The following is a 23,508-nucleotide window of genomic DNA, read 5'->3' on the forward strand; positions in this document are numbered from 1 at the left end:
ATAGAAAGCAGAAAAAATGTGAGAAAATTAATGAAACCAAAATCTGATTCTTTGAGAAGATCAAGAAAATTTGTAAACCTCTATGCAGATTTTTGGGAAAAATAAAAAGAGAAGTTACAAGTTAACAATATTTGGGATGAATGAGGGGACATTATGACAGAATCTACAAATATTAAAAGGATAATAAGGATATTCAATAACCAAGAAATATTATGAACAGCTTTATGCCAAAAAAGCCTGCAACTTAGATGAAATGGAAATAGACAGTTTCTTTGAGAGATACAAACTATCAAAGCTCAGTCAATTAAAAATCATCTAAATAGTCCTCTCTTCCCACAAAGAACCCTCCAAGCCACATGATATCATGGATAAATTCTGCCAAACATTTATGGAGGAAAGAGTGCCAATTTAACACAGACTCTTCTAGAAAATTTAAATATAAAGAATACCTCCCAAGTCATTTTATGAGGTGAATGTTACTCTGAAACCAAAATCAGACTTTACAAGAGAATAAAATTATAGACTAATATCCTTCATAAACGTAGATACAAAAATTAAAAAGGAAAATAAAAGATTAGCAAAGATAATCCAATAATATATAAACAGATAATACATCATAAATAAGTGGGATTTATCCTAGAATGCAATGTTGATTTAACATTCAAAAGTCAGTTCAAGTAATTGATTATATTAGCAAACAAAAAGAGAAAAAAAATATGATCATCCAAATAGACACAGAAAAACCATTCAGCTAAATCCAACATTTATTTCTGATGAAAATTCATAGCATACTGAGAACAGAAAGGAATTTACTCAACCTGATAAAGAGCACCTATGAAAAACCTACAGCTAAATCATACTTAGTGGTAAAACACTAGGTCTTTCTCACCATGGTCAAACAAGGCTGCACTCACCACTTTTTTTTTTTTTTTTAAACATTGTACTAGAGGTTTTGTCCAGTGCAAAAAGAATAAGCAATGAAATAAAAGGCCTCTAGATTAGAAAGTAAGAAGTAAAACTGTCTTTATTCACAGACCACATAATGATCTTTGTAGAAAATGGAATAGAATCTACAAGGTAGCTACTAGAACTGGTGCAGCTAGGAAGGCTACAAGATTCAAGATCAGTTGACAGAATCAGTTGGATTTCCATACACTAGCAACAATCAGAAATTAAAAATTTAAAAAATACTACTTACAATAACAAAAATATGCCATTCTTAGAAATACATAAAAGAAAGATGCGTAAATACCTGTATACTGAAAACTACAAAACTGCTGAGTGAAATTTAAAAAGACCTAAATCAGCTGAGAGCTTCACCATCTGTAGTATTCCTGCGTTCATGGATCAGAAGACTCAGTATGGTTAAGATAACAATTCTGCCCAAATTGACCTGTAGATTCAGTGCGATTCCAATCAAAATCAAAGGAAGATTTTTTTTCCTGTTGAAATTGACAAGCTAATTTTAAAATTCCTACAGAAATACAAAGGCCCTGGAATATTCAAACAGCTGTGAAAAAAAAAGAACAAAATTTGAAGGCCAACAGTAGCAATTTCAAGACTTTATAAAACCGCATTAATCAAATGTAGTTTAAGGCATAAGGAAAGATAAGTAGTTTAGTGGGACAGAATATAAAGAAAAAAATCCACACATCGCTACTGATTTTTGACAAAGGTGAAAAGACAATTTAGTGGAGAAAGGAGCTTTTCAATAAGTGGTTCTGAAATAATTGAACATCCATATACAAACAAATGAAACTTTGAACCATATTTCACACCATATGTAAAAATTAACTGAGTATTAATCACTTAGACCTAAATATAAAACTTCAAACTAGAACTTCTAAAGAAAACATAGGAGAAAATTTTGCAATCCTAAGTTAAGCAAAGCCTTTTCAGACATAACACAAAAAAGCATGATCCATAAAGGAAAAACTTGGCATATTTGACTTCATCAAAATTAAGAACTTTTGCTTCTCAAGATACATTGTTAAGAGAATGAAGACAAGCTTCAGACAAGAAGATATTTGCAAAGTATAAATCTGATTAAGGACTTGAATCCAGAATATTTAAGGAACTCTCAAAATTCAGGTAAATAGGAAAACAACCACCAAATATATAAATGGACAAAAGATTTGAACAGACAGTTCACCAAAGAAGCTATATAGATAGCAAATAAAGACATGGAGAAGATGCTCAGTATCATTAGTGATTAGAAAAATGTGAATTAAAACCACAATGAGATACTACTACATACCAGTTCCTTGGCAAGGTTGGTGAGGATGTAGATTAACTGGAACTCTCAGACACTGCTGGTTTCAGCATAAAATGGTACAGCTGCTTTGGAAAACAGTTTGACAGTTGCGTAAAAGTTTAAACTTGTACCGCCATATGATCCAGCCATTATACTCCTAAATATTTACCCAAGAGGGAAAGATCATGCAAATACTTGGTGTAAATCTTCATAAGCAGGTTTATATATAATAGCCCCAAACTAGAAACAACTAAACAACCCAAATGCCTATCAACAGGTGGATAAGTAAACAAATTCTGTAGTATCTGTACAGTGGAATACTACTCAGTAATAAAGAATGAAATTGACAACACATTAAACAAGGAATGTCAAATTATTGTGAATGAAAGAAGCCAGACAAAAAGGAATATACTGTAGGATTCCATTTACATAAAACCCTAGAAAATTTTAAAATTACCTATAGCAACAGAAAATAGATAGGTGTTTGTATGTGAGAGGGACTTTTGGGAGCAATGGATAATATATTAATTATCTTGGTTGTGGTGATAGTATCATAGTAAAATATTTCTGATTTTTGCCAGAAAATGAACTCAAAATCTTAAAACACAGTAAACACTGATTAGTGAAAAGAAACTCATCTAGGTTTTTTTATCCTCAAAAGAAGGACATTCTAGTTTCTTATTCAACAAAAATTTAAGTGGAAAATTAGGTTTGCAGTTTTACTAATGCATACTTTTTTTTTAAATTTCAGGGTCTTGCATATTTGCATACTAAAGGCAAAATGCATAGAGATATCAAAGTAAGTTTATTTAACTCAATTTAAACTCAATATGTTTAAATTTGATAATTTTATTGATAGGAATTTTACGATGCTAATTTAATAATATTTGTATTTTTGTTTTAGGGTGCAAATATTTTACTGACAGATCATGGTGATGTAAAATTAGGTATGTTATTTCAAATTCCTAAATTTTTTTCCAAAAATGTTTTAATAAAATTTTAAGTGAGAATTAACACTATACAAATTTAATATTCATATGAAGAACAACAATAAGATTCATCTTTGATCTACTAATTTTACTTCTGAGATTAAATTTAAGGAAATTAATCCTGAAGGTAAAAAAAAGTCCATATTCACAAAAATACCAATCATAACATTATTTATAACAGAAAAATGAGAACATAGGTTTAGCAGTAGAAAAACTACTTAACTGTGATAAATCAACTTATGGAACAGTATTCTGTCATCAAAATTAATAGTTAATAAGAATAAGAGTAAAATCCCCTAGTGTGTTTAATGGCAAAATGAACTATATGAGTCTTCAGTTTTTCAGAACCATGTTTAACAACAACAATAAAAAAAAGTTTATGCATAGAAAAAGGCACTTTTTAAAATAGCACTAAAATATTAACCCGGTTGTGTTAGAATAAAAGGAATCCAGGTAGATGTTTTATTTTTTGCTCTTTTTTACCAAATTAACTCAAGGAACTTTTAATGAAAATTTTTTATTAAGTTTGTTTTTAATAAAGTATGTTTTCATTCTAGGAAAGTACCAATAAGTTGTTTTCTTTTAATGATTATGTTATGAACCAAACAAGAAGATACTTAGCATTTTCTCTAGCATTTACATACATTTCTCTAGCATTACTATCTGAGTTATTAATAATGGCATGCCTGAGGGTAAAATTTAGAAATGGTGGTTGTATTGAAAACTAAAATTTTCTGCTCTGTCTTTTCCCCACCAGCCGACTTTGGTGTGGCTGCAAAAATAACAGCCACCATTGCAAAGAGAAAATCTTTTATTGGCACCCCTTATTGGTAAGATATTATTATGATTGAATTTTGTGCATTTTCATTTCTTCTATCTTAGTGACGAGCATTGATTCTTTGTAATACAATTCATACTTGACTGGAGTCTGGATGCTTGCATGCTCCTTGATACTATCATAGCTCTGATTGGGTTAGGGAACTCTGATACTCATTTTCATTGTCTAGCTTTCCCTGTGTTAAAGTGATAATAATTCCTACTGTCCCTGGGATGTTGTGGTAAGAGGACTCATAGGTATGAGATTTTCAAAAGAAAATTGTGTTACAATCTCTTGTCATTTTGTTACCCTTTCTTTTGATATTGCTTCTATTTAATCAAGGACTTCAATTTCCTGGTTGTTAAAAAAAAACTCATGCATCCTACCCTACCACTAGTCTTTACCAGTCACCTTGTTTCTAATGCATTCTACCAATTACTGATAAAATCATCTAAAACATTGCTTTTGTTAACGAAGTTAGATAATTGAAATGTAATGGAAAGCCTTGTAATAAACCTTAATATGTAAAATGATCTAGTATTATAAAAGGTGACATTTAAAGTTTATATGAAAGATTGGATTCTTTAATATGCAGTGCTTTGATAATTTATTATTTGGAGAGAATTTTAAAGTGGCTTCATACCTCTTACCTAATCCAAAATAAATTGTGTATGGAACCTCAGAGTTACTGATCAGGGCTGATATGTAAACTCAATTTGACGTATTCACACTTTATCTTATTAGCAAGTTTTTATATAAAGTTTTAAAACTCATATTGTTAATATTTTTCCTTTAAAAATAAAACTCACTAGTTATAAAATAAAAATCCTCACTTTGATAAAAAAAACTGTATATGGAAATAAATATAAAAATGAAATTAAAAGAACTATCAGTGACTACTTCAAGAGTTGAGTAAGCCTTTTTTTGGAGTAAAAGCATAAAATACTGCTAGATTCATTTGATAGATTTAACTATATGAAAATTTAAAACTTCTCTATGTCTCTGAGCTTAAACAGAAGTAAAAGGCAAGTAATGAGCCAAGAAATAAAATATGACAAATGAGGTTTTAATTAATATGTAAGTTCTTAATAAATCAATAAAAAGAATGTTTCCTTAGAAGCAGTTATTCAAATAAAATATTTAAGATCTCATATAATATGAAAATTATTTCTCCTAATGATGACCAGAAATGCAAATTAAATAAGCAATAATATTCTTTTCTATCAAATCAGAAAATATTTGGAATCATGAGTAGTAACTACCACTATCACTAAATACTTGACATTGAAAATGGACGTGAGTAGAACAGTTTTGAAGGATAATTTGGCAATAACATTTTTCAAAACCTTAAGCAATGTGTATGTTCTTTAGTCTCAATTCTACTTCTAGTAGTTTATCAGAGAGGCATACAAATATTATATGAAGAATTTTGTCATGATACTTTAATAATGAAAAATTGAGAGAAAGTATGCATATACAATAGGAATTAGTTAAGGAAGTTATATATATTCAAATCAGTGGAATAAGTTGCTGATATTAAAAATCATGTTGTTAAAGATGGATGGCCAAGGGTAGTCTCATGATATACTGTGAATCAAAAAAGCAAGATTGAATGTAGAATATGCAAATACCATTTTATAGAAGATGTGTATGTGTATAAGTAAAATTTGTCGATGAAAATGTGTGAAACAGTGGCTCTCTTTGGATGGGATAATGTTTGACTCTCCAGGTGTTCCATGCTCTTCTATCTCCCTGGATTTGTACTTGTTTCCCCCTACTAAAATGTCCAGGCTCCTCAACCCCCTTAGCTCCCTGCTGATTCATTCTGTAAGTCTCACCTCCTTTGGGAACTTTTCTCTGACCTTCACAGGGATTTAAGTGTTCTTTTTCTTTTCCCATGTTATAAAACACAATTCACAAAACAGAAACTAAAGTAAGACAACACAATTTTTTCCAGATGAAGCAGTATTCAGAGGAAAGGATTCAAGATTTTTAAATAATAAATTTTAAAAGGATACATCAGTGTGTGGTCTTTATTAAGTCTTTTCTAGTAGTTTCTTCTTTCCTAATAAACACCTCTCAGCCTCTTTCCCTCCAAGCAGTCTAGTGAGTATAGCAAAAAGCAGATTTCATATCACTTTTTTAAAATAAAATGTTATATTCATTGATTCTTTCTAGGATGGCTCCAGAAGTTGCAGCAGTAGAAAAGAATGGTGGCTACAACCAACTCTGTGATATCTGGGCAGTAGGAATAACAGCAATTGAACTCGGAGAACTTCAGCCACCTATGTTTGATCTTCATCCAATGAGGTGTTCTCAGTTTTTACAATTATGCAGTTATTAATGAGATCTTCAGGGAGAGTGAAATACTGATAACTTCGGTCTTCCAAGCTCATTTTAAAGCATATTAAAACAGTAAAGGTGTTCTGAAGGACTAGGGATTTTCTCATCTAAAACCTGATCTCTTGTATTGCTGTTTCTAAGACAACATGAAGTGAATCATCCATACTGTCTGAAACTTTTCCATAAAACAAATTTCCCTTAATAATTATACTAGGATATAGCAGTTATCATTTAAAAAGTCTTTCTAAGTCTTTGTTCATTCTTCCATCAGTTAAAAATGTTTCTTTTTTTGTCCGAAGTGGAGTTATAAACAAATGATAGAGTGCAGATGAGTTTTTTTCTATTCTCATTTGATTTTGTTTCTTTTTACTTTGCCAATGAAGAGGTAGATGCTTATTTAGTATAATCATTTATATTTTAGGGCATCTTGTCTCAGAAAAAAATATTTGAGAGACTTTGAAGGTGTTTTTAATACTTTGAAGGAAAAGATAAACTGGGCTAAAATTTAAACTTTTGAAGTAAATAGTATAAAGTAAAAAGGAAAATCAACAGAATAGGCAAAGTATTCTCCTAACATGTGATAGACAGCAGATTCATTTATATTACATAGGTAACTCATTCAAAAACTCTGTGGGCAAAAGATAACTTGTTTATGAGAAAGTACCAGATTCTAAAGAAACATGGAAAGCTATTTAACCTCACAAGTAACTAAAGATATACATGTTAAATCTGCTTTTAGCTGGAATGCTGATAAGTACAGACCTGTAGGAAAATAATTTAAATGTTATTTGTTATGGGCAATATAAATGTTGCACTCATTCCACTTTTGGGAAAATCATACTTAGGAAATAATCTAAGAAAAGAAAAAGCTAAGAATTATCTATTTCAGGATTACAGGGGAAATATATGAATGTCCAAATCCTTCGTGAATTGTTAAGCAGTTATTTAGCAGTTAAGGGCAGCTATTATGTATGAGTAAACCGAAGCAACATGGAAAATTGATTATTAGTGAAAAAAGCAGCACATAATATTACCTATTATAATTATAATAATGTAGCAATTGGTTAGTATTTAGATGAAGACTAAAAAGAAGAGCAGAATATTTTAAATAATATCTTAGGGTGGGAGGAATACAGACTTTTTTTCTTTCTTTAGACTAAATTTTGCTTTATATATGAATCATTTAATTTTTAAAAAAAATATTCTTGATATTTAAAAAAGAAATACCAAAGAGTTTGCCTGGAAATGTGCAAGGGGTTTGTGGGAAATACTGAAATAAAACTTCCTTCTTACATCCTCCATCCTTCTACCCCCATAGTCCATAGAAAATGGGTCAAAGGTGAATTCATAGAGAAGGAAAGTTGTCTTGCAGGTTAACTTCTGTATCATTCATAACAACAGAATGTGGGAAATTATTGTCCAAAAAGGGAAACAGACTAGGAAGTGAATATAATTTGCCTATACACCCAAAATAATGGTAGAGGCCAAACTTTGGTTAAGCATACAGTCTACAGTTAGAGTAACATATCATCTCTGTGAGCTGCAGAATGATGTACAATTACGTAGACTTGTGCTTAAGATCTAATACTAGTTATATGTGTAACAGTATGGTAATAAGAATCTTCTCTAACATTTGGTCACTTTGCCTAGTGAATAGGAGCTTGTTGGAAGTTTAAAGATCCTCTCTATAGCCAGGAAAAATTTTCCATAAGTATCCTAAATATAAAATATTAACTTCCGTATCCCATACCAGTTTTCATCAGTACCTACATTTGTAGTAATCTTGTATAAATTCATTATAGAATATTGATTTTGATTATTAGATGTAATAAGAAAAGTATTTTGTATTGCTTTTTAACTGAAATTTTAATTCCAGGGCCCTCTTCTTAATGTCAAAAAGTAATTTTCAGCCTCCAAAATTAAAGGACAAAACAAAATGGTAAGTTATAAAATACATAGATTTATAGCATTTTATGGTTGAAAGGGACAGAAGTTCAATTCCCTTATCTTACGGGTGGTGAAACCGAAACCCAGAGACATTAAACTGTTTCCCTGAAGTTAGCACATCTACTTCACTTGCAGAGTTATGGCAAGGATCAAGGTTTATTTTCTGGTCAGTGTTCCTTTATAATGATGTACTGCTCTCATAAAACTCTGATCATTTTATTAGTATTTTGGCAGCTTGGATAAGAAGTGTGGTAAGGCAAGGACATGAAATTAATATATTAAGATTTTGGAGATTCGTAGTTTACCGTGTATTCCTTTACTTCCATTAATTACATGTTGATTTTCATGGGAGGTGATAGGACGATGTTTCCCAGATACAGTGACACTTAAAATCAATCCCCACTGGCTTTTCTCTACCTTCCTTGTCTAATATTCAAAAGGTTATTACTTGTTTGCATCTTAATCTCTTCTTTCTTGTACAAAGTAAAGCAGTTTGCCTATTCTTATAGTCCAAAAGGATATCTTCAATTAGATGATAAAAATGGTAATGTTTTTCCATACATTTAATAAAAGAAATTGTGCAAATAAAAGTTTCCAAATTCTTAAATTCAATAATTCTTCATATGAATTCTGTATGTGTATTTATTTTTTCTGGAGAGATAATCCATATCTTCCTTCAGATCTAAGAGGCTTGTCCCCACTGGCTCTAAACCACTTTTTTGTGTCTTATTGGCCTGTCCATGCATAGTATTACTTAGGAGCCAGGACATCTGGGGATCGTGCCGGGAGTGAAAGGCAGATCACACTGTGGAAATAAAATTTATTCCCTACTGCCAGCTGTATTCTTTTGTATTGACATGGGTTTCTTCCTATTCCTTGTTACCCTAAGTTCCTAAGCAACTCGAACTGGAGAACTTTATGGCAGGAATGACTGAATATTTGTTCAGGAGTGCATGCTAGCTAAATTCACAGTTAGATTCCAGAATAGTTGTTACCATCAAAGTACCTTTGCCAGTCTCAGGTTCTTTCTCACTCCATGGTATATCTGCCACAAGCCACCACATATAACACAGAGATTTGATTTCTCTGAAGAGGACTGCTGTGTTGTTGGTATCATTGGGAATGACTAAGGTTATTCTCTTTGATTCTTGCCCAATCCCTCCTCCAGTGGAATCTCAGCAGTGGTACAAATACCTCTTTCTGCCATTAATTAATAATCAAAATATGATTTTTTAAATTTATGTCCCCTTCTTTTCCCCATTTGATCAATGCAGATGATAGGAAAACTGATCTGGTTAGTCAGATCACTCCCTCTCCTTTGCCCTTGTTCCTAAGAAATTTAATGATCTTTTAAGAGTTTAAATAATCTCTTGCATTACCACGCTACCTCCATGCCATCCACCTCTTTTAGTATAGCAGAACATGTACATACTGTATAAACTACGCAATGAGAAAAGCTCATTTTGACTCTTAAGTGGTACCTAGAACAAAAGGTTATAAACTTTCTGGATGACACACCTACCCACTTCTAGTTTTTCGTGTACATTTTTGAGGTTATATATTACTGTTCTGTTAACTAATTGCGTTTTACTAAAGAGATGAAGTTGACACATGTCTCCAAGGAATACACTGTGCTTTGGGTTTAGTTTTTTGGCTTATGTATATAGCGCTAAGGGGCCTAAGGAAAAAAATCATGTTTTCAGTCTTTCTAACTGCCTAAATTTTATTTAGTAACATCAAAAAACTAATATTAGTGAAATATTTTTGTACATGTCTCTTTTTATTTGAAGGTCATCAACATTCCATAACTTTGTCAAAATAGCACTAACCAAAAACCCCAAAAAAAGACCAACCGCTGAAAGACTTCTGACTGTAAGTCATTGAATTTATAGGAGAATTTTCTGTAGTCATGCAGTAATTAGGCATATCACTACAACAACAATATTTAGGTTTCTAATATAAAAATGTTAGTGGTCTCTTACAGCAGGGGTTAGCAAACATTCTGTAAAGAGCCAATAGTAACTTGTGGGCCATGCCATCTCTGTCGCATCTCTTCAGTTTTGCCCTTGTAGCACAAAAACAGCCATAGACAGTACACATGAAGGGTATGGCTTTAATACCCAGTAAAACATCCTTTATAAGAGGAGGCAGTGTACCAGATTTTGCCTGTGGGCTGTAGTTTGCCAACCCCTGCCTTAGAGAAAACTCTTAAAAATATTGCTTTCATCTAAAATTAATTGCTTTTCTTGGCTTCTTTTGTAAGTTTATAGCATGCTTTGTGTATATATGTGTTTCTAAAATACTTTTATATCAGAAAAAGATGATTACAACAATCGAAGAAAACAATTTAAATGTTCTAAAATTTAATTATGTCTTTGTACATTATCATAATTTTATTGAATTAAATACATGCAAGTGTAGAATACACATGCTTTTTTCTTATTGTGATACAAACTGCCATAGTATTCATTTGCATATTATTATAATGACGTGGGTAATGAATGCCATCATTATAGCCAAAGTTGTAATTTGACAACCTAATATAAATCAGTTAACTTTACACAGAGAAATCATTTATGTTATAAACTTACCTCACAGTGGTTCTTTAGCTTTATAATATGCAATTATGAATTCTCTGATTAATATTTTTACTAATACATTTTCTAATTTATTTGTGTTAGTAGGCTCCCAAATGCTTGTCTCTGATAATTACTGAATGGAAAAGTACAAATAACAGTTTCTAAAAGCCATAGATTTTACATCACGAGCATACTTACGAAGTTTTGTTTTGTTTTGTTTTTACTTAGCATACATTTGTAGGGCAGCCAGGTCTCTCTAGGGCCCTAGCAGTTGAGCTGTTGGACAAAGTGAACAATCCAGACAACCATGCACATTACACTGAAGGAGATGATGATGACTTTGAGGTAAGGAGTGTTTGCAGTCTGATATTTGAAATGAATGTTTAACGTGGCCTTAGAGTTTGTGTTCTAATTCACTCTTCTAAGTTAGTTAAAACAGATTTAGTAACAAAGATTAATCAGCAATATAAACTATACTCATCCTGCATATAATTACCAGTTGATACTTTTTTAAAATTATGGCATAATATACATAACATAACCAATTGATACTTTTCTTAATCCTACTTCTAGAAAGCACTATATCATTTTATTTTCTTAGTTGGCTTGCTTAAAGTTGTTAAGAGATAGCTGAGATTAGAATCAGATCTATGCCTTTCCCCTCCCAGAAATCTAGAAGTGTTTTCTCTTCTTCCTAGACCTCAACTTCTGTAGTGAGAGTTTGATCTTTCTCTAAAGAGAAAGGACATCTATTTCCAAGGAAATACAGGTTTTAGGAACACTGCTTTGGACTAACAGGATAAAAGTTTAGCCAGAGCACATTTTTTTCACAAAAGAGACTCCCCAGAAATCCAATTGGTCATTTCTTTAGTTTCTCTAGTCTACAGATCATTAACAGGATACAATTTTTTTTTTAATTAGGATGAGGTTCCCATAGGTTGTCTTTTCCAATATGTATTCAAAACTATTATTTGTTATATAATTGCATATAGAGTTATTCATAACTATGCTTGCCTTCTCTGAAAATACTGTAGAATTATTCTGAATATATTTAGCAACACAACATGTAAATCAGGAAAGAGGGACTTCTTACCCATTGTCAGATACCTGTTTGTGCCTGTACGTGTAACACAACTGTATTTTTTCACTAGTGTCTCTTCCTCTCCTTTTATTATTTCTTTTTATTTCTATGTTTCTCTAAATCTGTGTCTTCATTTCTATTTTATGTCTTTATTTCCCTTTATACCTCTGTCTTCAATTCTTGCAAGACTATAGAACTGAACTTTACGTGTTACTGTTTATTGAAAGAAATTGTCTACGTCATGTACTTAAATTTTAAACTATGTCATTTAAGTATCATGATAACTACTAACACTCACTGAGTAGTCATTGTGTACCAAGTATTAGGCCAAATAACTTCCATGTTAACTCATCTAATACTCAAAAGAGTCCGTGGCAATAGGTACTATTACTATCCCAATTTTACAAATAAGAAATGAAAGAGAAAGATCAGAAGTAATTTCATTTGTCTAAGATCATATGCTTAGCAAGTAGTAGAACCAGGATTTGGATCCAGACAAACTAACTTTAGAACCTGCTCTTAGTTAATATACCATCATTTCTATGTATGTGCTTAATAGAAATAGTCATTAAACAATCTTTGCAAACTAATAATTGCATAGTATGTAGCATAGTTCTATTATGTAGTAGGTACCTGATGAATATTTTGTTGAATGTTAAGTGAACTTTAATTGAAAATATTAAATAAACCAGCCATATATAGATTTTTTCCTACTTAAACCACCATTTGCCAACTTGTAATAAGATTTTAATGTCTTAAAAATTCAAAATTACTTAAATTGTTTTAGCTTAAATATAGGATTAGATATTACTTGATACCCCAATTAGTGTTTCACTGGTTGTGTAAATAACTAAACTCCTCTTTTATTGCCCACACCATTTTGCTGGGCTTCCCAAATCCACTCTTACCTTTGGAATTCTCTATTTCTGTTTAATGATATTGCCAGACTTTTTAATCCTTGAAATGAAATCCTTGTTCAAGGCAGTTGAGGACACAAGAGTGGATAAGATTGACATAATCCCTGTCTTTAGAGAACTTATGGAATGGTCTCAAAAGAAATACAGAAATACAAACAAATAATTTACATGTGTGATTACTGTTATGAAATGGGGAAATACGGGCTATATTTTAGGAACAGGAATTCACTGTAGAAGCAATATATAAGCTGAAAACCTGAAGGATAAATGGTAATTAGAGGACAAAAGCAGGTAGAAATGTTCTGAGCAGAGGGAATAATAGCATGTTTGAAAGCCTGGTGATGAGAGAGAAGGCAGTGTACTTGAGGAACTAAAGAAAAGTTAGTGTGTTAGAACAGAAAACAAGGAAGGAATTTGTGGGAGATGAGGTTACAAAGCTAGACATTTCAAATTTTAAGAATTGGAGGCTTTAGTCTAAGGGCAGCAAAAGCCATTAAAGGGTAAGGGAGTGATGTAATCAAATATCACTCCCTTAGCATTTTTTTTAAGGTCTCTGTGACTTCAGGTTGGTGATTCTTTCCTGAAAACCTGAAAAACAAAGTTATCCAGGGTAGAGATAGTGATGTTTCAGACTAAGGTGGTAGGGCAAGGGAAAAAAGTGGATTCAAGAATAATATGAAAGAAAAAAAAAATAGGCCAGTGACATCTTCCAGGTAATGAGGGGTCACCGTGACCTCATTCTTGGCAGTTGTGTCATTTGAACCCTTGTATTTGAAAAATGTCTGAAACTGATGACATCATTGATGTGCAACTCACTTTCTGTACTTCCATAAACTTATTAGAAGTGGATTTGATGTCCACAGAAATACGTTAAAAGGAATTTCTAAACTACAGTACCATGTTCTTTTTTGTTCCTTTTATTATAAGTCTTCGTTGTGTAGAAACAGTTTTGAATACACAATCACATTTAATTATGAGAAAACGGTAAGTTTGCATTATAGTTAAATAAAAAGAAGTGAAGACTAAAAATTTGAAGAAAAGAAGAATAATATGAAAGAGTTGGTGATTGGAGGTAGACATGAGTGGAGAATGAGAAAAGGATTACTCTCAGATTTTGGCTTGAACAGCCAGGTGGATATAAAAGTGCCACTTATCAAGGTAATAATACTAGAGTAAAATCAGGTTTGGGAAGAAAGATGAGTTCAGTTTTATATATGGTGATTTTGATATTGCACCAGACTTCCAAATGGAGAAGGCTCATAAGGAGTTAGATATCTGGGTATAGCTTGGGAAGAAAAGCTTGGACTAGAGATATAAATTTGAGAGTCATTAAATACAATTGTAGTTGATAACTTAAGGAGTAAATGTAATCATCCGAAGGAAGCATATAGAATGAGAAATGAAGAGGACCTAGGACAACGTCCTGAGATTTCTCCCCAAAATTAAAAAATCTAATAGGCTAAGAGGAACAGTAAAAGATTAATAAAGAACATTGAAAGACAGAGAAAGTTCCAACAAGAAGACTGCCTAGAAATTACACTGAAACATACTTACAGTAATTCATTTATGAATTTAGTTGTGAAAGGGAGGAGTAAGAGAGCAGTAGTTGGAGAAAAATAAGTTGGCTGTGGATTTGTTTGTCTTTCGATCTGTCGGTCTGTTTATTGGCCATTCATTGATTGATTGATTTTTATATGAGGCAAAAAGTGTTGAACAGGATTAGATGTTTATGAAAAAGATTTAATCATTAGATATAGAAAAGTCAAGAGAAGCAAAATGCATAGGCAAAGTCCCTGAGAAGGAAGGAGAGGGCAGGATCTAGATTATAAAGAGGGACTTAATCTTAAAGATACACTTCTTGAAAAGCTTTCTTTTGAAGTGTGGCCAGGATGGTGGAGTAGGAAGACCTTGAGGTCACCTCTTCCAATGAGTACACCAAAATATAGCTATCTATAAGGATGTCCTGAAGACTGACAGAAAGGATTTTCCACAACTGGTGATGTAAAGCAAGAACCACAATGAGATCGGTAGGAGAGATGGGAACATGGTATAGTCAAGACTCACACCTCTGGGTAGGCAGTCCACAAACATGAGGATAATCACAATTGAAGAGATTCTTCCCAAGGAGAGAGGTGTCCTAGCGCCATATCAGGATCCCCAGGTGAGGGGTCCTGCACTGAGAAGACGAGGCCCCAGAACTTCTGGCTTTGAAGGCTAGTGTGGGCTTGTGTACAGGAGAGCCAGAAGATTGTAGGAAACAAGAACTCTCCTTTTAAAGGGTGTGTGCAAAATCTCACATAGTCCAAGTTCTAGCACACAGAGGCAGTAATTGGAAAGGAGCCTGGGTCAGACCCACATAGTGATATTGGAGAACCTCTCAGAAAGGCAGGAGACAACTCTACTCCCCCTAATCACACAGATGCTGGTGACAGCCATTATTGGAAATTTGTTCTACCACTAAGATACTGTTGTTGACAAGCACCATTTTGGATTTCTCCCTCTACCCTATTAGTCCTGGGGGCTTATCACCCACCATGGGCTGGCACCAACCCTGGGCCCTCCTGGCCCCCACAGCCAGCCATGCCAAGACCTGGCCCTGCCCACCAGTAGGCCATCATCAGCCCTGAGACCCAGTCCCACCCACCAGCAGGCCACCATAGCACCAGGCAGATCATAGTATCTAACTGAGCTAGAGGCCAGGCCTACCTACAGTGGGTGGCCTTGCCATAACAGAAGGACTCACTAAACCCACTTAGGGGCATCCCTAGAGCATATAGCTCTGCTGCCCAGGGGGGTGTGCTGCTGGGCCTCAAGGGTGTCTGTTACATAAGGTCACTTCTCTAAGACCAGGAAACATAACTGATCTACTTAAGACTTACAAGTAAACACAGAGAACTAGGCAAACAGAGGCAGAAGAATATGTTCCAAACAAAGGAATAAGACAAAAATCTCAGACGAAGAATTAAATGAAGTGAAGATATGCACTCTGCCTGATAAAGAGTTTAAGGTAGTACTCATAAAGATGCTGGATTAACACAGGAGAAGGATGGAAGAACACAATAAGGATTTTAAAAAAGAGAAAATATAAAAGAGAACCAAGTAGAGCTGAGGAATACAGTAGCTGAAATTAAAAATACACTGGAAGGAATCAATAATAGGAATCTATCTAAGATTAGATTAGATAGAGGAACAGATTGGTGAACTGGAATACTGAGTAGTAGAAATCACCGAAGATTTGAAGAGGAAAGAAAAAAGATAAAAGAATTATAAAAAATGAGAATGGTTGAAGAGGCCTCTGAGACAATGTCATGTACTAACATTCACATTCAGGGATCCCAGAAGAAGGAAAGAGAGAGAAAGGGGTAGAGAACTTACTTGAAGAAACAATAGCTGAAAACTTTCCTAACCTGGTAAAGGAAACAAACCAAGATCCACATCAAGACACATTATAATTAAACTGTCAAACATTGAAGATAAAGAGAGAATCTTAAAAACAGCAAGAGAAAAGCAACTCGTTCTGTACAAGGGAACTTCCATAACATTCTCAGCTGGCTTTTCAGCAGAAACTCTGCAGGCCAGAAAAGAGTGGCACATTATATTCAAAGTGATGAAAGGAAAACATCTACAATCAACAGTACTCTTTTTGGCAAGGCTATCATTCAGTTTTGAAGGAGAGATAAAGAGTTTTATAAACAAGCAAAAATTAAGAGAAGTCAGTACCACTGAACCAGCTTTACAAAAAATGTTAAAGGGACTTCTCTAAGCAGAAAAAAACACAATTAGAAATATCAAAATTATAAGTAGAAAAAATCTCATTAGTAAAAGACAAACATGTACAGTAAAGGTAATAGACCAATCACTTATAAAGCTAATAGGAAGGTTAAAAGACAAAAGTAGTAAAATCTTCTCTGTCTATAGTAAGTAGTTAAGGGATTCACACACACACACACAAAATATGTAAAATATGATGTTAAAAGCATTAAACATGGGGCAGAGGTGGGGTGCAAAAATTTAGCATTGTTGAAATGTGTTAGAACTTAGGAGATCATCAAGTTAAAATAATCCTTGCAGTGTGTGTGGTGGTGGGGCTTATCTGTGAGCCTCTTGGTAACCATAGACCAAAAACCTGTAATAGATATATACCCTAAAGAAAGAGAAAGAAATCCAAACATAACACTAAAGACAGTTATTAAATCACAAGGGAAGAGAGTAAAAGAAGAAAGAAAAAAAACTACAAAAACAAACAAAATAATTAACAAAATAACAATCCATACTTATATATCAATAATTACTTTAAATGTAAATGGACTAAATGCTTCAATCAAAAGACATAGAGTGGCTAAATGGATACAAAAACAAAACCCATATATATGCTGTCTATAAGAGTCACTTCAGATTTAAAGACACACATAAACTGTGTAAAGCGGTGGGAAAAGGTATTCCATGCACATAGAAATCTGTGGAAAGCTGGGGTAACAATGCTTATATCAGACCGACTTTAAAGACAGAATTGACTTTAGAGACAAAAAAGGACATTACATAATGATTAAGAGATGGATCCAATAAGAGCTAACAGTTGTAAATATATATGCACCCAATAGGAGCACCTAAATATATAAAGCAAATATTAACAAACATAAAGGGAGAAATTGACAATAACAGTAATAGTAGGGGACTTTAATACACCACTTCCATCAGTAGACAGATCATCCAGATAGAAGGAAACACTAACTTAAAAGGGCATATTAGACCAGATGCATTTAATGGATAAAATAAAATTTTCCATCCAAAAGCAGCAAAATAGATATGCTTTTCAATCACAATATTTTCTAGGATTGATCACACGATATGCCACAAAACAAGTCTCAATAAATTTAAGATTGAAATCTTATCAAGCATCTTTTCTGACCACAAAGATATGAAGTTAAAAGTGAACTACAAGGAAAAAACTACAAAAAAATACAAATTCTTGGAGGCTAAACACTAATCAACCAATGGGTCACGGAAGAAACCAAAAAGGAAATTAAAAAATACCTGGAGACAAATGAAAATGGGAACACAACCATCCAAAATCTATGGGATGCAGCAAAAGCAGTTCTAAAAGGAAAGTTTATAGCAAGTCTACCTCAGGAAGCAAGAAAAATCTCAAACATTTAAGCACACACCTAAAGGAACTAGAAAAAGAACAAACAAAACTAAAAGTAGGTAGAAGGAAAGAAATAATAAAGATCAGAACAGAAATAAGTGAAATAGAAACTTAAAAAAAAAAGATCAATGAAAGTAAGAGCTGATTCTTTGAAAAGATAAAGAAAATTGATAAACTTTTAGCCAGACTCATCAAGAAAAAATTAGAGGATCCAAATAAAATCAGAAATGAAAGAGAAGTAACAGCTAACACTGTAGAAATACTAAAGAATCATAAGAAGATACAACAAACAATTATATGCTAATAATATGGACACCTAGAAAAAGTGGATAAATTCCTGGAGACATACAAACTATCAAGACTGAATCAGAAATAAATAGAAAATATAAACAGATGGATTACTAGTAATGAAATTAAATCAGTAATATGGTGAATTTCCAATAAACAGAAGTCCAGTACTAGACATTTTCAGCAGTGAATTTTATCAAACATTTAGAGAAGAGTTAACAACTATTCTTTTCAAACTGTTCAAAAAATTGCAGAGAAAAAATTGCTTCCAAACTCATTCTACAAGGCCAGCATCACCCTTATACCAAAATCAGACAGGGGCACCACTGGCAGGGAAAAAAGGAGATGAAGAAGAGAAAGTTACTGCCAATATCACTGATGAACACAGATGCAAAAATCTTCAACAAAATATGAGCAAACTGAATTCAGCAATGCATTAACAGGATTATACACTATGATCAAGTGGGATTTATCCCAGTGATACAAGGGTCCATAAATCAGTCAGTGTGAGACACCATATTAAAGCGAAGAATAAAAATTAATGATCTTCTCAGTAGATGCAGAAAAAACTTTTGATAAAGTTCAACATCCATTTATGTTAAATACTCTCAACAGTGTGTATAGAGGGAGCATACCTCACATACTAAAGATCCCCATATAACAAACCTACAGCCAACATCATACTCAATGGTGAAAAGCTGAAAATATTTCCTCAAAGATCAAGAACAAGACAAGGATGCCCACTCACACCACTTTTATTCAGCATAGTATTGGAAGTCCTAGCCATAGCAGTCAGACAAGAAATAGATATAAAAGGAATCCAAACTAAAAAATAATAAGTAAAAACTGTCACTGTTTACAGATAACATGATATTTTATATAGAAAATCCTAAAGATATCATTAAAAAAAACTATTAGAACTAATAAATGAATTCATTGAAGTTTCAAGATACAAAAGTAATATATAAAACTCTGTTGCATTTCTATATGCTAACAGTAAACTGCCAGATAACTTAAGAAAACCATCCTATTTACAATTGCATCAAAAAGAATAAAATATCTAGGAATACATCTACCTAAGGAGGTAAAAGACTTGTACTTGGAAAAGTGCGTGACGGTGGTCAAAGAAATTGAAGGTGACACAAACAAGTGGAAAGATACACCATGCTCATGGATTGGAAGAATTAATATTGTTAAAATGAGCATATTATCCAAGGTAATCTACAGATTAAGTGCATTTCCTATCAAAATACCAATTGCATTCTTCACAGAACTAAAACAAACAAGTCTACAATTTGTATGGAAATACGAAAGACCCCCAAATAGCCAAAACCACCATGAGAAAGAAGAATAAAGCTGTGGACATATCATGCTCCTTCATTTCAAACTATACTACAAAGCTACAATAATCAAAATAGTATGGTACTGGCATTACAACAGACACATAGATCAGTGGAACAGAACAGAGAGCCCAGAAATAAACCCACACTTTTATGGGCAAATAATTTATGACAAAGGAGGAAGAATATACAATGGGCAAAAGACAGCCTCTGTAGTAAATGATCTTGGGAAAACTTGAGTTACATACAAAGAATGAAACTGGACTACTTTCTTGAATCAAATATAAAAATAAACTCAAAATGGATGAACATTTAAATGTAAGACCTGAAACCATAAAACCCTAGAAGAAAACATATTACGGTCTTTGATATCTATCTTAGCAATTTTTTTTTTTGGATGTGTTTCCTTAGTCAAGGGAAACAAAAGCAAAAATAAACACATGGGACTACATCAAACTAAAAAGCTTTTGCACAGCAGAGAAAATGTCAACGAAATGAAAACATCACCTGCTGAATAGGAGAAGATATTTTCAAATAATATATTCTGATAAGGGGTTAATATCCAAAATATACAAAGAACTCATATAACTCAACATCAAAAAAACAAACAACCTGATTATAAAATGAACAGAGGGCCTGAGTAGACACCTTTCTGAAGAAGACATACAGATGGCCAGCAAACACATGAAAGGATGCTCAGCATCACTAATCATCAGGGAAATGCAAATCAAAACCACATGAGATATCACCTCATACTTGTCAGAATGGCTAGCATCAAGACAAGAGCAAATATAAGTGTTGGTGAGGATGTGGAGGAAAGGGAATTCTTGTGCATTATTGGTGGGATTGTAAATTGGTGCATCCACAAAAGAAAACAGTATGGCGGTTCCTCAAAAAATTTCAAACAGAACTGCCATATTATCTAGCACTTTCACTTCTGGGTATTTACCTGGAGAAAACAAAAACACTAGTTCAAAGATATATGCACCTGTATGTTCATTGCAGCATAGTTACAATAGCCAACATGTGGAAGCAGCATAAGTGTCCATTAGCAGACAGATGGATAAAGAAGATATAGTGTATGTGTATATACATATACACACATAATGGAGTATTGATTAGCCATTAAAAATGAAATCTTCCCATTTTGACAACATGGATGGAATCTAGAGGCCTATGCTAAGTGAAATAAGTCAGCTAGAAAGACAAATAGCACATGATCTCACTTATAAGTGGAATCTAAAAAACAAAACAAAATAAAATGAAAACAGACTCAGATACAGAGAAGAAACAGGTTGTGGGGATGGGCAAAATAGGTGAAGGGGATTAAGCGGTACAAACCTTCAGTTAAATAAGTCACAGAGATATAATAAACAGCATAAGGAATCTGTTCAATAGTGTTATGTTACTTTTGTATGGGGACAATTGGTTATTACACTTATAGTGGTGATCATTTCATAATATATGCAAATGTCAAATCATTATGTAGTGCATTGAAACAACATAATATTGTACATTAACTATATTTTGGTTTTAAAAAAAAGAAATACTTCTTCCCTAGCTTTAAGATAGTTGAGAGTATAGCTAGAAGTTTTCATCTATTTGATGATTTCTGTTTTCTTTGTGAGCTAGGTGGCAATGTCATCTCCTGAAAGTGTGAAGGAAGTGGGTTTGAAGAGTGTGGTGAAGCTATAAAGTAGTAACTGAGGACAATGGATGTGTTAAATGACTAGAGAAGTATTTATGGGCAAAACTGAAGTCTCAAATGAGATGACTTTTCAGTGTGTTCTCCTGTGTCATTTTCCTCCAGCAGTGATTGGCACCCCTGATGTAAACCAAAGGTGATTAGTTTGATTCATCCAGGGCTGTCATTTTGGTATGCCAGTTTACTGAGGGACAGGGGGACAAATGAAATTTAGGTTATATGCAAGAGATTGCTTGAAATTTTGGACCGCCAAATCTCAACTGAATAGGAAGAAAACTGAAGATAGAGGAAATGCATATGAAGAGTGAGAAAGTAATGGATTGATGAACTTGAGATTTCAGTGTGAACATTTAAAAAGTATAATGGGAGTAAATGAGAGAGTAAGCTTAAAGGATGAGAAGTTTGGAGTATTGTGTGAATTCATATATCAGAGCTAATTGATAAGGTCCAGGATATGATCTTAGTAGTATTGGGTGCATTGAACTATGGTAGAATGTCTTTAGAGATGAGGTCAGAAAACTTAAGTCCAGAGCAGTGGGCTTTTGAAGTCCTTTGGTATGATGGTGAATCTTAAAGTAGAGAAAAAGACGTATGAGCCACTGTCCAAGTCATCAGTGAATGAGAGCAAGTCATCAGAAATTTGGTAAATAAGAGTTGAGCTGAAGGCATTGTTTGTTGTAAGATCAGGAATTTATACAAAAGGGTGAAAGAGGTAAGCTTTCTCACTTGATTTACTACAATATTCTTACTCAGTCTCCCTGCATACAGTATTTCTCCCCTCCATACCCTCTACGTGCTTTATCAGATTACTCTTAAAGCTGACCCTTGTGATGTCACTCCCTGTCTGTAAAATCTCCAAAAAATTATTTTACCAGGAGTATAAAATTGAGAGCCCTAGCCTAACATTCAGAGCCTCTCCTGATCTGGCTCATCCTCAAGTTTGCCTTTCCAGCTTTGTCATCTCCTCACCTAATGTTCACTGTAGCCAAATAATAATCAACTCAGTTCCCCTAAACCCTTCACAATTTTCTTTTCTTCTTGTATCACTTTGCTCATATTCTTTCTGCTGTCTAAAATGCATTGCCCACATTGCTGCACAATTAATGCCTACTTGTCCTTCAAGGCCCCAGATCAGATTATAACTCCATCATGAAGAATTTCTTTACCCCTTTAGATGGAAGTCATTTCTCCTTCCTCTGGGCATTAATAGTAATCTTAATGAATGACACTTATTTTCTAATTTTATAAGTATTTGTATGTCTTATTTTCCTAGACTATAAGCTCTTTTGAATATAAGATTTCCATCTGACTTTCTTTGACTCTCTTCAGTATTTTGTACTGTATAAACATGGAATAAATGAATAAACTTTTAAAGTATCTTAGTTTCATTTTTTTAACGTTATCCTACAGTTTACTTTACTAGTAGGTAGTCATGCTTGTCAATAAATAATCATTTAATTAAAAAGAGAAAGTTGACCTAACTTTGTTACTGAAATTTTTTAAGTGTGTATGTTATGTTTATATTCACAGCCCCATGCAATCATTCGTCATACCATTAGATCTACAAACAGGAATGCCAGAGCTGAACGGACAGCTTCAGAAATAAATTGTATGTGTTTGGTATACATTTTCAATTGGTGGTTTTGGAGGGTTGAGCTGGGTGTTCTTGTGGGATTTTTTTGGAATAATAAAATCTCAGACTAACTGTGGCTACATACTTTAACAATATCAGGATTCCTCTAAAATAAAAATTGCTTTTCTTGCTTATAATGGAATTCCCTTGGTTTATAATTAAATAGTTTTTATTTTCTAATTATAAAGAAATTATACAGAAAATTGCAAAAAGAAAGAAGTAGAAAATTAGCATTGCCCTTAATCACGTCACCCAGCACCAACCCACAGATAATATTTTGCTGAATTTCCTTTGTGATTTTTATCATGTATATTTTCACATGGCTTAATTTATACTATACATAAAATTTTGCTTAACATTGAAGTATTTTCCATATATTAGCCTAGCCTTTATAGCTGTTACGTTCAATGGTTTTATCCTATTTTGTTGATGTATTATAGTCAAACAGTCCCTATTGTTGGACAGTTGA

At 33.1% G+C, this 23,508-nt stretch overlaps 1 protein-coding gene across 1 annotated transcript in view; it reads left to right on the forward strand.

Annotated features, from left to right (window-relative positions):
• MAP4K5 (mitogen-activated protein kinase kinase kinase kinase 5) overlaps positions 1–23,508 on the forward strand; it is a 112,756-nt gene that overhangs the window by 52,508 nt on the left and 36,740 nt on the right. The window contains exons 7-14 of the mRNA XM_074365552.1: positions 3,006–3,053; positions 3,159–3,201; positions 4,001–4,073; positions 6,239–6,370; positions 8,280–8,342; positions 10,141–10,222; positions 11,158–11,274; positions 22,937–23,015. Of these exons, the coding sequence (XP_074221653.1) occupies positions 3,006–3,053; positions 3,159–3,201; positions 4,001–4,073; positions 6,239–6,370; positions 8,280–8,342; positions 10,141–10,222; positions 11,158–11,274; positions 22,937–23,015 (637 nt within the window). The remainder of the gene's footprint in view (positions 1–3,005; positions 3,054–3,158; positions 3,202–4,000; positions 4,074–6,238; positions 6,371–8,279; positions 8,343–10,140; positions 10,223–11,157; positions 11,275–22,936; positions 23,016–23,508) is intronic.

The sequence above is a fragment of the Camelus bactrianus genome, chromosome 6 (assembly GCF_048773025.1).
Source record: "Camelus bactrianus isolate YW-2024 breed Bactrian camel chromosome 6, ASM4877302v1, whole genome shotgun sequence".
Lineage (NCBI taxonomy): Eukaryota > Metazoa > Chordata > Mammalia > Artiodactyla > Camelidae > Camelus > Camelus bactrianus.